Raw genomic sequence first — 16372 nt, forward strand, 5'->3', positions numbered from 1 at the left:
TTTAAAACAAATATTTATTGGGTTTAATTTGGCAGAAACTCACCTCCAGTCAACTGCACGTGAAGTTGTTTTTGGATGGCTGACACGTGTTACTATATGGTTTAAAAAATATACAAATGATTTATTTAAAAAAATCGGTTTGAATTGGACCAAACGGTTATTTTTATTCCATTCTTTTCGTTTTTACACGTTCATTTTCTTCCAATCCCTTTTTTAGAACTAATATCAAACTTTTAATTAGGTATGTTCTTCTTATTTATATTTTTTAATCAAATTTATTATTTTAAATGTATTTCTTAAATGATGAAAATTATTTAATAAATACGTACATGTTTACGTCATCACACCATTTTGATATTCATGATGAAATTGATTGGATATTAGACAACAATTTTAGGAGTTCTATGCCAATGAGTAATAGCTCAAATGGCATAGTCTCTCAAGACACAATTAAGAGGTTGCGGGTTCGAGTCTCCTATTTTTGGTAAGAAAAAAAAAATTTGGAGTTCTACTGTTCACATCTTTGGCTAGAGTCACTATAAAAATTGATTGGATTAATCAAGAAGATAGAAACAGAGACACAAAAAAAGGACAGATGATACCATTTATGCCATTCCTATAAAAAAACGTGAATTTTGTTTCTTTTTCAGAATACTAAATGTTACTTTTTCAAATAATTTGTATACATATATTTGACGAAAATTAAATAAATAAAAGTTTCAGATAAATTTAAAGAAAAATTGGTCAATAAGAATGAAAAAGAAGAACATACCAAATTCATCTGTTAGGAATTTAGGAATAACACGCAGAAAGAATTGAAATTATTTTAAAGGTAGTTATTTGATCTACTTAAATCAATTTTTTGAATAAACCATTTATATAAAATAAATCGGTTTTTTTTAAACCATATAGTAACACGTGTCAACCATCCAGAAGCAACTTCACCTACAGTCGACTGCAGGTGAGTTTCCACCGTTTAATTTTCATAAAATTGGGGTTTTTAAGTTGACTTTTGCTAATTACCAATGTTCTGAAAACCGGACCGGACTGGCCGGTCGAACCGATTCAACCGGAAACCGGCAACAAAAACGGTCCGATCCGCTATCTATAACCGCTCTGTCAAGAACCGTTTAAAAATCGTTGAACCGGTCAAAAACCGGCCGGTTAGACCGAACCGGAAACCGACCGGTTCCTTAAAAACGACGCCATTTGGAGTTTTTTGGAAAAAAGAAAAAAAAGGAAAAGCAACGCCTCACTCTCACCCGGTCACCTCCTTCCCCCAACACCCCTCTCTCATTCGTGAATGCCACACTCATCTCATCCCCTTCTAAAGCAAAGTTCACAATACTGACAAACCAAAACCCTAGCCTCCTCCTCAATGATTCTACTACCGCCGTGCGTGGTTGTTGGCGCCTCCGTGGGTTCCTCCTTCCCCCTTTCCCGAGCCAAAACCCAGGACCTCTATTCTAGCGCGGCACGTCATCCCCATCCCTGGCTTCTTTGTTCAAGCCTTGGAGCAGCTCGCCGTCGTCTCGTCGCCGTTTCGTTTACAACCCAGAAAAAAGAAACAAAGCTTCGGGTTTTAAATTTGAAAGATACTTTGTGATGTTTATTTATAATTTATTTATTATTTTATTAAGGAACGGTTTTTTCGGTTGAACCACGGTTAGACCGGTTAGACCAATAAATCAGTGAACCAATGATTAGAGCAGTTCAATGACCGGTCCGGTTTTCAAAACCTTGCTAATTACTAATTAGTGTTGAAGCGGTTTCGGTATGGCATTGTACGACGCCGGAACGTGCTTGACTCTTAAGAGACTGACTTGGGCATAGAATCTCATTCCCACTAGATCCACGGAAGCTATATTGGCATATCTCTTCGAACCTTTCCATCCGGAGCCCGCAAGCCTTTTTTCGTTAATGGATGGCTTGACTTCGAGAAGAGAATTGTTTGATCCCATCGTTTAGATATAAAATAAAAAATGTAAAGAGTGTAGATTGACAGCAGGCAGTTTTAGTAGACACGAACCGGATAGGAGCACGAAGAGCTAGCAATCGGTTAGAAAGGTAAGCATAACAAGGACAAGCCGAATTTATGTGAAGCTATGTCCAAGTTGAATCCAGGAAAGGTTCCGTAGCCATCAATTTTATATGAAGTCGAATCAGAGCGCAAGTCGAGCGGATGTGGATAATAGAGAGTTTTTGTGCGTTTTGTCAAACCTTGTAGCAACAAGGGCCTAACCGCCTAACCAAAATGGTTCTGCATATATGATAGATAGATAGATTATTTGTCAAAGAAAAAAAAATAAATTAATTAAGAATTAATAATCAAATTCATTCTTAAAAATTATTTATTCTTTAAATAAGTTTAAAAAATTATTTTAATTATATTAGTCTCTAAAAAATAAAATATAAATCAAATTGATCTTCTAGTAATTAAATGATAACGTATTATAAGATAATTAATTAATGTGTCCCGTCAATAACAAATATTATAAATTCATTTAGAGTCAAATTAGTTTTAAAAAATACACACGTACATCATTTTCATCCTTAAAATTTTAAAAATTGATCAAATTAATTCTTATATAAATCTCTCTTTTTTTTTGTAATATTATATTTTTAATATGAAAAAGACTACTTGTCTTTTAAAATTTAGTCTTTAGTCAGCTTTTTTAAGGATTTATTATTATTTAATTAATTTGAATACCCACTTTTATGGACCAGTTATTCAAAAAATTAGAGAAGTTACTTATTTTTTATTTTCTTTCTCTTCTAAAGGCTGAATAAAAGACAATATTTAAAGGATACATAGTTGCACGGCAATTTACCTATTTAAAATAAATGGAGAAAAAGTTTACTCTCAATTACAACAATTGAGAATTAGTTACTTGCATGTCCTGATTCATTTTTATTATTTTATATAATCCGTGATAACCTTTCACGTTTTACAACTAACACATAAACCGTGGTAAGCTCCAACGGTTTATGAAAGAAGCATCATAAACATAAATTGTGGTAACCTTCTACGGATTAAGTGAACATTGGGAGGCATAAACCATGGTAACCTCCCACGATTTATGAAGAGATCAGTTTGGGCATACACCGTGGGTACCACGGTTTTTGGATGCTCGATATGTGTCAAAGTTTTGTGCATGTTATATATCTTCCTTAGTTATACTATCTTCACCTAAAACAATATAGGACTACATGTTTGTTCGCGTTATCTTTAGGAATATCAAATAAAAGTAAATAAGAGGACAATGTGATCAAGAAGTGATTTCGCGTTAATTAATGTCATTATGTAATATTGGTATTTGGAGAATCAGACTATTACCATTAAGAGAGGAGAGCTATTAGCACGTTTATTATATTGATTTGTTTGTGTTCGGTAGGACGGTTACCGGACGGTGTAGGATTGCTTGTCGGGTGTGAAGATGGGTCCCAGCTTGGACCTGAGTTCTGAGAGGTATGTGCGGCCGACTTCCCGAGAACTTCTGAAGTTGAGGGGGGTGCCACCTGCAAAGACACTCCGACGCTCAAGTCAGTGGGTGTGCAAGTGGCGGAGAGGAGAAATAGTAATGACGTACCTTAGGGAAGGGGTAGGACCCTCCCCTTATATACCTTGTCAGTAGGGCGGGCCCACGAGGGGAGGCCTCCTTCCAGGAAGCTTCGCTCCCCACAGCTGTCATGCAGCTGTCAATCAGGACGTGTGTCCGAGTCGTGGATTGGGCGGGTTGCACATTGACCCGGTCGTGCGGATCGGTTTGTCTATGGGCCGGGCGGCATTTGCACCTAACGGGGCTGGGCCATAACAGTTTGTCTATTATTATTATTATTATTATTATTATTATTATTATTATTGATCCGTTATTGGGCGGGTTGACCCGGTCGTGCGGATCGGTTTGTCTATGGGCCGGGCGGCATTTGCACCTAACGGGGCTGGGCCATAACAGTTTGTCTATTGTCTATTATCCCGCACTTCTTTCATTCATCATATTACAATACAAACATTAACTATTATCTACATTCTATCTCATATTCCATTCGTCCGAATACTACCAACAAATAATACTAAAATCCCACATATTCAAACACATTTTTCACAAAAATCAAACATGTAATAGAAACATGCAACCAAATCCTAACATTACCAAATTTGTTTGGCTAAAGTACAAGCCAGCGGTCCAAAACAAATCCATTAAACAACGTTAACGGCTATAAGCCTAAATAAGTTCCAGCATACATACACAAAACAAAACAACAATTACTACAAGCTAAACATTAGGGTTTTCACCCTCCCCCTCGACACCATCATCATCATCAACCAACTCATCACCAACGACTACTTTGCACAGATCCATGGCAGACAAATCAGCACCAGGCACCAGAAGCTTTGCCTGCTCAACCACCCTCTCAAAACCAGCTGCGAACATCTCAAGCCCATGATCTTCCTTCTTAGTCTCAAGCTGTTTCTTCTCAACACTAAGAACTATTAACCGAGCTTCCAAAGCAGCCTTCTTCTCACCAAGTTTTTCCCCAACACCTTCGGTGGCTGTTAGCTTATTTTGCAATGAGTCAACCAAATCCAGAGCAGTACGGAGCTTATTTCCTTTCTCCAAATTATCTTGCATCAACTGATCAACCGTATCTTTATCAAATGAATCCCTCACATGCTTCAACTCTTGTGTTCGGCCGATGGATATTAGCCGAGCTCCCATCACTTGCAATAAACCAACAAAACAAATCAAACTCACACAAGCAAACACTACTAAGAAAAGATGAATAAAGATACTATACCTGCAGATACTGACAAACTCCAATATCACCAACCTCCTGGACGAGCTTGACATCGGCCGGATTCTGACAATACTCATCAGCCACCATACTCAGCGGGAAGTGTTCACTCCAAAAAGAAGTCAAGTCCTCATCTCCCCGGTACGCATGAAGCACCCTCTGGTTCTCAGTAAAATGCTTCACTACCTCCAAATCAATATCCTTCCCGCCAAGCTTACCCTCGGCAGGGTTCACAGGCCTATCCTTTTTGACCTCACCCCTTCTTTTGTTCAAAATTAACCTTCTTACGAGATGGTTGATTAATCTCAGCACCCTTCTCTGCCATAATATAGCTACTAGAACCCTGCTTCTCGACGTTCTTCGTCCGAAAATAAGCTCGCAAGCTACTCGAAGTCACCTTGGGAGCCTTCTCAACTGCAAACAAATAAACAGGAAAGGATATTACAAACCATAAACAACCACATACAAACAAACTACACACAACAATTACCTATATATCCAGCCAATGCATCTTTATCCATTTCCAACTCAAAAAGTTCAACAACCGACAACAAACCCGAAAAGAAAATATGATTAACTAAAAATTTCACAATCATCTCATTCCTATACTCCATCCCATCCATATCCAATATCTGTCTAGGCCTCAGAACCCAGAATAAAGAAAACCTCTCCAACATGCATTCGTAAACAAACCAGGGAAATTCACCCTCAGCAACACCAATCTTTAAAAACATAGATTTAAAACCCTTATAAGAAGACCTATATAAACTGAAAATGGCACGACTCGGAGCACTGGCAAGATTCAACCAACAACCACGTCTAACCCCTTTACACTGAAACAACGCAAAAAAGACTTCCAAAGAGGGTTCAATCTCTAAATACCCCATCAGAATCTTAAAAGCCCTAACAAATGCCCATGAATTAGGGTTTAGCTGCAACAGTGCACACCTAAGCTGCATCAACATGCCATGTTCAAACTCAGAAAAAGGGAACTTCACACCTAAGTCAACAAAAACACAACTATACATGAAGAAGAACTCAAACCCTTCCCCGCAATGAAAGGCGCGATCACTAGCACTACATGTCACAAACCTAAGTTTAATATCACTACCTTCCCTAACCCACGAAGAGACTAACACTAACTGCGATACACTCTGCTCATCGTCAAACACCGAAGCATACCCATTGACCGACTCCGCCACCCACAAAAATAGATTCGCATGGTCCCAAACCCACACATCTTCCACAATTTTAACCTCCTTCTTACCACTACTGGCTGTCCCTATCTCAACCTTTTTTCCCTTCTCCATCTCGAAAAACAAACATGCACACAGACAAACTAACCTTTCTTACTCATTTTCCGCAAACACAAGTGAAAAGGAAAAAAACCCCTAAAAGCGGATACTCAAAGAGTCCAACAAAAATCGCCCACCAGCCCACTACCCCACACCTCCTGTAAACGTTACACATTCAAAAACAATCCCCAGCCGTAGATGATAAAACCAAAAACGCAAATCAATGGCCAGCTCTTACCGTCGTTCCAATTTCCAACACGCATTAAATGAAATTGTCTTTTTCAACACACACTCTCTCTCTCTCTCTTCTAAAGCCACTTCCAAAAGGATTACCGCGAAAATTCAAAAGATTGACCTTTTATTCTTTTCAAATTCGACAATAAATGAGTTAAGCTTGGGGGCTCCGAGCTATATCTCGGCAAATCAAAACCACTATACTCCAAAGTCGCCAGTGACAAACAACCAACATTAGATCCTGGTTCCGAGCTATAACTCATAAAAGCTTAACCTGTTTATAGCTCGACTTCTGAAACAGGTCAACCTTGGGGGCTATGATCCGTTAGCCTAAACCGATCTATACCAATAATCTCGGAACCAGAATCAGCACACAACTCCCCCGCAAATCTCTCCACGAAACTACTAAAAACCCCGAATATCGGGCCACCAACGGAGACCCTGCCCAAAACGGTAACAAACAATATGGATAACTGCCCTCAGCAACTCCATTATATACAAGTGACTCACTTAGTCACAGGTACGCAAGACATTCAGTTTTGACTCTGAATTACTTCAAACTCTTACTTACTTGAGCATTGGAGTCTCTTTGCAGGTGCCCAACGCCGCCCTCTCAACAAGTAAATGACGTTCCATTCTTCTGCTCCAAGGAAAGCCGGCATGAACAAGAGCAGGACGAGCTATACCTCAGAGTGTCCAGATCTAGATAGGAACATTTGGCACCCACCATGGGGCCTCGACTTTTTCTAACCCCACAAACCTTTTATTCTATACATTTTCTACTCTTTTTTGCAGGTCACAGCATATGGCAGACGAGCAAAACCATGCTCCCTCGAATACTAACCAGGCCGAACTCCTGGCAATCAATGAGGCTCTCATGGCTGAGAACCAGAGAATGGCCAAACTCTTACGCCAAAGGCAGCACGACCATAGCAAAGGAAGAGAGAACAAGAACGTTGAAGACAAAGACAACAACGATGAGCACACATCGGAGACAAAACACACCATACCCAATCCCCCGAAAACAACCACCAAAAGAACCAACCCCTTCACAAAGGAGGTTATGAGCTTCGAAATGTCCAAAAACTTCACCCTACCAACGACTTTAAAACCTACCAAGAAATAGGAGACCCGAATGTCTACGTCACTAAATTCCACACTATGATGTTCATGAACAAAGAATCTGACCCAATTTTGTGCCGCACTTTCCCAACCTTTCTGGATGGAGCCGCCCTAATTTGGTTTTCCAACCTCCCTGAAGGTTCCATTTCCAATTTTGATGAGCTGGCCAACCAGTTCATCAAGCATTTTGCCGCATCCAAAATATACGTCCACAATTCTGACTACCTGAGCACTATCAAACAAGGACCGAATGAAAGCCTGAAAGACTACATGACCAGGTTCGCAGAAGCAACCAATGAAATACCCAACGTAAACCTTGAAGTCCACCTCCACGCCCTAAAGAGCGGTCTTCGCTCAGGAAAATTCCAAGAATCCATAGTCATAGCAAAACCAAAGACTCTGGCTGAATTCCGAGAAAAAGCAACAACCCAGATCGAAATTGAGGAATTTTGAGCACTGCGAAGAGCGGGAAAACCTACCTTGAATAGAGAGGACGAGAGATGAAACAAGCACTCGAGCTGCAAATAAACCAGAGGGCATTCAGACTGACACCGAAGTTTGACAGCTACACTCCCCTTAATACAAAAAGGGAGGACATCATAAAAGACATCCTACATTCGAAACTCATCAAACCTCCAAACAGGGCCGGTACATATCAGGACTAATGATATGTAGTAAATCCAAATACTGCGCCTTCCATCAGAAGTATGAACACACCACAGATGACTGTGTAATAGTAAAAGATGTCTTCGAGAAGCTAGCCCGCCAAGGACTATTGGACCAATATATCGATAGCTACGGATGAAAACAGAACACAGAAGACCTCAGCCAACAAGCTAAAGCAACTGAAAATTCCCGATACAAAGGGAAAAAGGTAGACAGTGATATCTATCCACCTTGCAGAATAATAAATTGCATTTCCGGTGGTTTTGCAGGTGGTGGATGTACAAACTCGGCAAGGAAAAGGTCGTACCGAGCTATGATGACCATGATAGAGTCAACCTCATCCCAACCCATCAACAAAGAGAAACCAAAAATCTCATTCATCCCTAAAGACTCTAAGGCAGCCGACCGCAACCTGGACGACCTCGCTGTCATCACAGCACAGGTTGGAGAGCCACTAAAGAAGATCCTGATGGATCCAGGGAGCAGCGCAGATGTGTTATTTTATTCAACATTTCAGAAAATGAAACTGAGCGACAAGACCCTCCAACCTTCATCCGAAGAATTGGTAGGTTTCTCAGGTGAGCGAGTTTCCATCCGAGGTTACATCTGGTTACAAACCACCTTTGGAGATTATCCTGACGTAAAACCATAGAGATACAATATCTCGTTATCGATTGCAAAAGTCCTTATAATATCATTCTAGGCAGACCTTCCTTGAATGCATTCAATGTTATTGTTTCTACTGTGCATTTGTGTGTTAAGTTTCTCTCGCAGGATAACAAATTTGTAACCATCCACAGAGACCAAAAGGAAGCCAGGCAGTGCTATAATGCCAGCCTGAAGAACGAACAATCAAGACAGCCTGAACAGCAGTATGTCCAAGCAATATATAATTCAAAACATTTGCCTCCCCTGGCCGACCTGGACCCTAGAGCCAACTATCAAGAACGACATATGCCAACAGACGACCTTACTAAGATTCAATTAACGACCGAGGAAGGAAAATATACATACCTCAGCAACGCACTAAAAAATGAAGAACGAGATCCCAAGCTATTAAGGCACAACGTCGACCTATTCGCATGGACTCCGGTAGATATGCCAGGGATAGACCCCAACGTCATCTGTCACAAGCTAGCTATCAACCCATCAATCCGACCTATAGCTCAGAAGAAAAGACACCTTGGTATAGATAAAAGGGCAGCCTCCCTGGAGGAAACCCAAAAGCTCCTCAATGCTGGTTTAATCAAAGAGCTCAGATACTCCACCTGGTTAGCCAACGTGGTAATGGTAAAAAAGAACAACGATAAGTGGAGGATGTGTGTGGACTATACAGACCTTAACAAGGCCTGTCCAAAGGACGCATACCCCCTCATGTGCATTGATAAACTGGTTGACAACTCTTCTGGCTTTCGATGTTTAAGTTTTATGGATGCTTATTCTGGCTATAACCAAATACTAATGCATTCGGCTGACCAGGATAAAACTGCTTTTATCACTCACAAGGGTAATTTCTGCTATAAGGTTATGCTGTTTGGACTAAAAAATGCAGGTGCTACTTATCAGAGGGTCATGGACAAAATTTTTACAAACCAAATCGGCCAGAACATAGAAGTCTATGTTGACGACATGGTGGCAAAGTCAGCACATAAACAAACCACGTTAACGATTTAAAAGAAATATTTCAACAACTTCGAAGGTACAACATGAAGCTCAATCCAGAAAAATGCGCTTTTGGAGTTCAGAGTGGAAAATTCCTCAGCTTCATGCTAACTTGCCGAAGTATTGAAGCAAACCCCAAAAAATGCTAGGCAATCCTTAACATGAGGAGCCCAAAGATGGTAAAAGAAGTTCAACAATTGACTGGCCGACTTGCAGCATTGGCCAGGTTTCTACCCCGCATAGCCTACCGATCACATTATTTTTTCAAAAGTCTAAGAAAACAAGAAAAGTTCCACTAGACCGAAAATGCAGCCTTCACCGAACTCAAAGCCATGCTATCAGCACCTCCAATCCTCTGAATCCCAGACGCTAGTAAACCACTTTATCTCTATTTATCTATTACCAATTATGCTATCAGTTCTGTTTTGGTAACAGAAATAGGAAAGCAACAACACCCGGTATACTTCATCAGCAAATCCCTTCAGAACACCGAGGTCCGATACCCGAAGCTAGAAAAACTGGCTCTAGCTATTGTAACAACAGCCAGACACTTGCAGCATTATTTCCAAAGCCATACCATTGTGGTCAGAACTGAACAACCTTTAAGACAAATACTGATGAAACCTGAACTGGCAGGAAGATTAATCAAATGGTCGATCGAGTTGTCAGAATATGACATCCAATACCAGTCCCGAGGAGCCATCAAATCACGAGCACTGGCCGACTTTATCGCAGAACTCACTTCAGAAGAAAAAGGTCCTAAAGACAACCCATGCACACTATACGTCGACGGAGCTTCAAACAGTAAGGGTTTCAGAGCAGGAATACTACTTGAGGACAAATAAGGAACAACATTAGAACAATCCCTACAATTTACTTTCCACGCAAGCAACAACCAAGTAGAGTACGAAGTGCTAATAGCAGGACTGCAACTGGCCCACACAATGGGCATACCACAGCTAAACATCAAATGTGACTCCCTACTAGTGGTACAATAGGTAACAGGTAATTCCAGGTAAATGATCCATTAGTAGAAAAATATAACACCATTGTCAATAACCTTGTCAACAATTTTCAAAAATTCAATATTTCCCACATACCTCGGGAACAAAATGATAGAGCAGATATCCTTTCAAAATTAGCAACAACAAGAAGTCAAACTACGACACCTGTATTATCTCAACTAAGCTTGATGAACCTAGTGTTATGCTAACAACAATTTCAAGTTTCTCGCAGGAAGATGACTGGCGATCACCTTTCATAAGTTACTTGCAAACAGGTAGCTTACCCAACAACATTCAAAACAAAAGAAAATTCAAAAGGAGGGCAAGCTTCTACACACTACTCGGCGATGAGTTATATAAGAGAGGTTTTACAAGACCTCTCCTAAAATGCCTGAACACGACAGAATCCGAACTGGCAATGAACGAAGTTCATGAAGTCGTTTGTGGAACACACATAGGAGGACGAAGCTTAGCTGCCAAAATACTCCGAGCAGGTTATTATTGGCCGACGTTACAACAAGACTACATGAATAAAGTTAAACATTGCGATTACTGCCAATGTCACGTACCAATCATCCACAACCCAGCCGAGGAGTTACACATGTCCGACGTATGCTGGCCGTTCAACAAGTGGGGGCTAGATATCCTCGAACCTTTTCCACCCGCTCCAAGCCAGGTTAAATTTTTAATTGTCGCCATTGATTATTTTACAAAATGGATAGAAGCAACACCATTGGCAAAAATAACTTCCGAAAAAATTATTTTCTTTGTATGGAAAAACATACTATGCCAATTCGGTATTCCTCAATCCATTATTACTGATAACGGTAGACAATTTATAGATCCAAAGTTCACAAACTTCTTACAAAATTTCCTAATAGTTCAACAGTTCTCCTCTGTCGAACATCCACAAACTAACGGTTTAGTCGAAGCTGCCAATAAAATCATTTTACAGGGCCTTAGAAAGAAACTATAAGACTCAAAAGGAGAATGGGCCGAGCTTATCCCTGAAGTGCTATGGATTTACAACACAACATAACAATCATCGACAAAGGAAACCCCCTTTAGGTTGGTATACGGATGTGACGCCATGATACTCATTGAGATCTCCCTACAAAACACCAGAACTACAAATATCAGCAAAAGTGACAACATCGAAAACCGAAGAGCTGAGCTCGATCTCGTCAAAGAGATCCGAGACAAGTCAGCACTACAACAACTAGCAACTAAACGAGCTATAACTCGGAAGTACAATAAGAAACTCAAACCGAGGACATTCTCAGATGGAGACCTCGTTTTCAGAAGAATAGAAGATGTCCAAAAACCACAAGGACACGGCAAGCTAAGCGCCAATTGGGAAGGCCCATTTCGAATCCAAAGAGTTATCGGCAAAGGAGCATACAAATTACAAAAGCTCGATGGAACTATCCTACTTAACAGTTGGAACACATCTTCTTTAAAAATGTATTTCAGTTAGTCTATAAGTCGAACATGGTAATGCACTCTTTTTCCTACTACTAGATTTTAACCCTAAGGAGGGTTTTGCTAGAGAGGTTTTAATGAGGCACGCCACCCCGCACTTCTTTCATTCATCATATTACAATACAAACATTAACTATTATCTACATTCTATCTCATATTCCATTCGTCCGAATACTACCAACAAATAATACTAAAATCCCACATATTCAAACACATTTTTCACAAAAATCAAACATGTAATAGAAACATGCAACCAAATCCTAACATTACCAAATTTGTTTGGCTAAAGTACAAGCCAGCGGTCCAAAACAAATCCATTAAACAACGTTAACGGCTATAAGCCTAAATAAGTTCCAGCATACATACACAAAACAAAACAACAATTACTACAAGCTAAACATTAGGGTTTTCACCCTCCCCCTCGACACCATCATCATCATCAACCAACTCATCACCAACGACTACTTTGCACAGATCCATGGCAGACAAATCAGCACCAGGCACCAGAAGCTTTGCCTGCTCAACCACCCTCTCAAAACCAGCTGCGAACATCTCAAGCCCATGATCTTCCTTCTTAGTCTCAAGCTGTTTCTTCTCAACACTAAGAACTATTAACCGAGCTTCCAAAGCAGCCTTCTTCTCACCAAGTTTTTCCCCAACACCTTCGGTGGCTGTTAGCTTATTTTGCAATGAGTCAACCAAATCCAGAGCAGTACGGAGCTTATTTCCTTTCTCCAAATTATCTTGCATCAACTGATCAACCGTATCTTTATCAAATGAATCCCTCACATGCTTCAACTCTTGTGTTCGGCCGATGGATATTAGCCGAGCTCCCATCACTTGCAATAAACCAACAAAACAAATCAAACTCACACAAGCAAACACTACTAAGAAAAGATGAATAAAGATACTATACCTGCAGATACTGACAAACTCCAATATCACCAACCTCCTGGACGAGCTTGACATCGGCCGGATTCTGACAATACTCATCAGCCACCATACTCAGCGGGAAGTGTTCACTCCAAAAAGAAGTCAAGTCCTCATCTCCCCGGTACGCATGAAGCACCCTCTGGTTCTCAGTAAAATGCTTCACTACCTCCAAATCAATATCCTTCCCGCCAAGCTTACCCTCGGCAGGGTTCACAGGCCTATCCTTTTTGACCTCACCCCTTCTTTTGTTCAAAATTAACCTTCTTACGAGATGGTTGATTAATCTCAGCACCCTTCTCTGCCATAATATAGCTACTAGAACCCTGCTTCTCGACGTTCTTCGTCCGAAAATAAGCTCGCAAGCTACTCGAAGTCACCTTGGGAGCCTTCTCAACTGCAAACAAATAAACAGGAAAGGATATTACAAACCATAAACAACCACATACAAACAAACTACACACAACAATTACCTATATATCCAGCCAATGCATCTTTATCCATTTCCAACTCAAAAAGTTCAACAACCGACAACAAACCCGAAAAGAAAATATGATTAACTAAAAATTTCACAATCATCTCATTCCTATACTCCATCCCATCCATATCCAATATCTGTCTAGGCCTCAGAACCCAGAATAAAGAAAACCTCTCCAACATGCATTCGTAAACAAACCAGGGAAATTCACCCTCAGCAACACCAATCTTTAAAAACATAGATTTAAAACCCTTATAAGAAGACCTATATAAACTGAAAATGGCACGACTCGGAGCACTGGCAAGATTCAACCAACAACCACGTCTAACCCCTTTACACTGAAACAACGCAAAAAAGACTTCCAAAGAGGGTTCAATCTCTAAATACCCCATCAGAATCTTAAAAGCCCTAACAAATGCCCATGAATTAGGGTTTAGCTGCAACAGTGCACACCTAAGCTGCATCAACATGCCATGTTCAAACTCAGAAAAAGGGAACTTCACACCTAAGTCAACAAAAACACAACTATACATGAAGAAGAACTCAAACCCTTCCCCGCAATGAAAGGCGCGATCACTAGCACTACATGTCACAAACCTAAGTTTAATATCACTACCTTCCCTAACCCACGAAGAGACTAACACTAACTGCGATACACTCTGCTCATCGTCAAACACCGAAGCATACCCATTGACCGACTCCGCCACCCACAAAAATAGATTCGCATGGTCCCAAACCCACACATCTTCCACAATTTTAACCTCCTTCTTACCACTACTGGCTGTCCCTATCTCAACCTTTTTTCCCTTCTCCATCTCGAAAAACAAACATGCACACAGACAAACTAACCTTTCTTACTCATTTTCCGCAAACACAAGTGAAAAGGAAAAAAACCCCTAAAAGCGGATACTCAAAGAGTCCAACAAAAATCGCCCACCAGCCCACTACCCCACACCTCCTGTAAACGTTACACATTCAAAAACAATCCCCAGCCGTAGATGATAAAACCAAAAACGCAAATCAATGGCCAGCTCTTACCGTCGTTCCAATTTCCAACACGCATTAAATGAAATTGTCTTTTTCAACACACACTCTCTCTCTCTCTCTTCTAAAGCCACTTCCAAAAGGATTACCGCGAAAATTCAAAAGATTGACCTTTTATTCTTTTCAAATTCGACAATAAATGAGTTAAGCTTGGGGGCTCCGAGCTATATCTCGGCAAATCAAAACCACTATACTCCAAAGTCGCCAGTGACAAACAACCAACATTAGATCCTGGTTCCGAGCTATAACTCATAAAAGCTTAACCTGTTTATAGCTCGACTTCTGAAACAGGTCAACCTTGGGGGCTATGATCCGTTAGCCTAAATCGATCTATACCAATAATCTCGGAACTAGGATAAGCACACAACTCCCCCGCAAATCTCTCCACGAAACTACTAAAAATCCCGAATATTGGGCCACCAATGAAGACCCCGCCCAAACCGGTAACAAACGATACAGATAACTGTCCTCATCAACTCCATTATATACAAGTGACTCACTTAGTCACAGGTACGCAAGACATTCAGTTTTGACTCTGAATTACTTCACACTCTTACTTACTTGAGCGTTGGAGTCTCTTTGCAGGTGCCCAACGCCGCCCTCTCGACAAGTAGACGATGTTCCATTCTTCTGCTCCAAGGAAAGCCGGCCTGAACAAGAGCAGGACGAGCTATACCTCAGAGCGTTCAGATCTACACAGGAACAATTATTATTATTAGAGAAAATTTAAAACAAAGATGAAAAATGACAAATGTGAATTTTCAATTATGAATAAAGAATATATAAGCTCAAGTTCTATGTTTATACTATTTTTTAAAATTATATTTAATCATATTAATATTGCAAGTATGATGAGGAGTACATGAATTTTATATTTTTAAAATTTAACGAGTGTTAGAAATGCTTTTGTCTTCCATATGTTGCAGCCGACTAGGGTTATGTATATATATAGGTACTCAAAAATTGTGGAATTATGTATATATATAGGTACTCAAAAACCATGGGAGATTACCACGGTTTAACTGATCTCTTCATAAACTGTGGAAGGTTATCACGGTTTACGCCTCCCAATGTTCACTTCATAATCCATGAAAAGTTACCACGGTTTATGTTTATTATGCTTCTTTCATAAACCGTTGGAGCTTAACACGGTTTATGTGTTAGTTGTAAAACGTGAAAGGTTACCACAAATTATATAAAAATAAATCAAGACAGGCAAGTAACCAATTTTCAATTGTTGTAATTGAGTAAATTTTTTCTCCATTTATTTTAAATAGGTAAATTCCCCCCTCCCCCCATTTTTTAGCCATTACCCATCCTCGTTGGATCTAGCTGGTCACTAGGGACAAATCATAACCATATTCAAGGTTATTTTAGTCAAAATATCTCTCACTACAAGACAAAGAAGCTCCACACAACTTATGCGTACCTAGAATATGATGTTCCATTTTTTCGTACGGAGGAGAAAAAAAGAAAAAAAAAGTTGGCTTTTTATACTTTTATGGCGGTTAGGGTTAGTTGTGGCGGCTGCGGCCGGAATACTGCTACCTAGAATATGATGTTCCATTTTTTCGTACGGAGGAGAAAAAAAGAAAAAAAAAGTTGGCTTTTTATACTTTTATGGCGGTTAGGGTTAGTTGTGGCGGCTGCGGCCGGGG

General features: G+C 40.1%; 1 protein-coding gene across 1 annotated transcript; it reads left to right on the plus strand.

Moving 5' to 3' along the window:
- Positions 7488-7901, plus strand: LOC107607797. Its single transcript, XM_016309699.1, has one exon. The coding sequence runs from the start codon at positions 7488-7490 to the stop codon at positions 7899-7901; it is 414 nt and encodes a 137-aa protein (XP_016165185.1).

Source organism: Arachis ipaensis, chromosome B07 (assembly GCF_000816755.2).
Source record: "Arachis ipaensis cultivar K30076 chromosome B07, Araip1.1, whole genome shotgun sequence".
Lineage (NCBI taxonomy): Eukaryota > Viridiplantae > Streptophyta > Magnoliopsida > Fabales > Fabaceae > Arachis > Arachis ipaensis.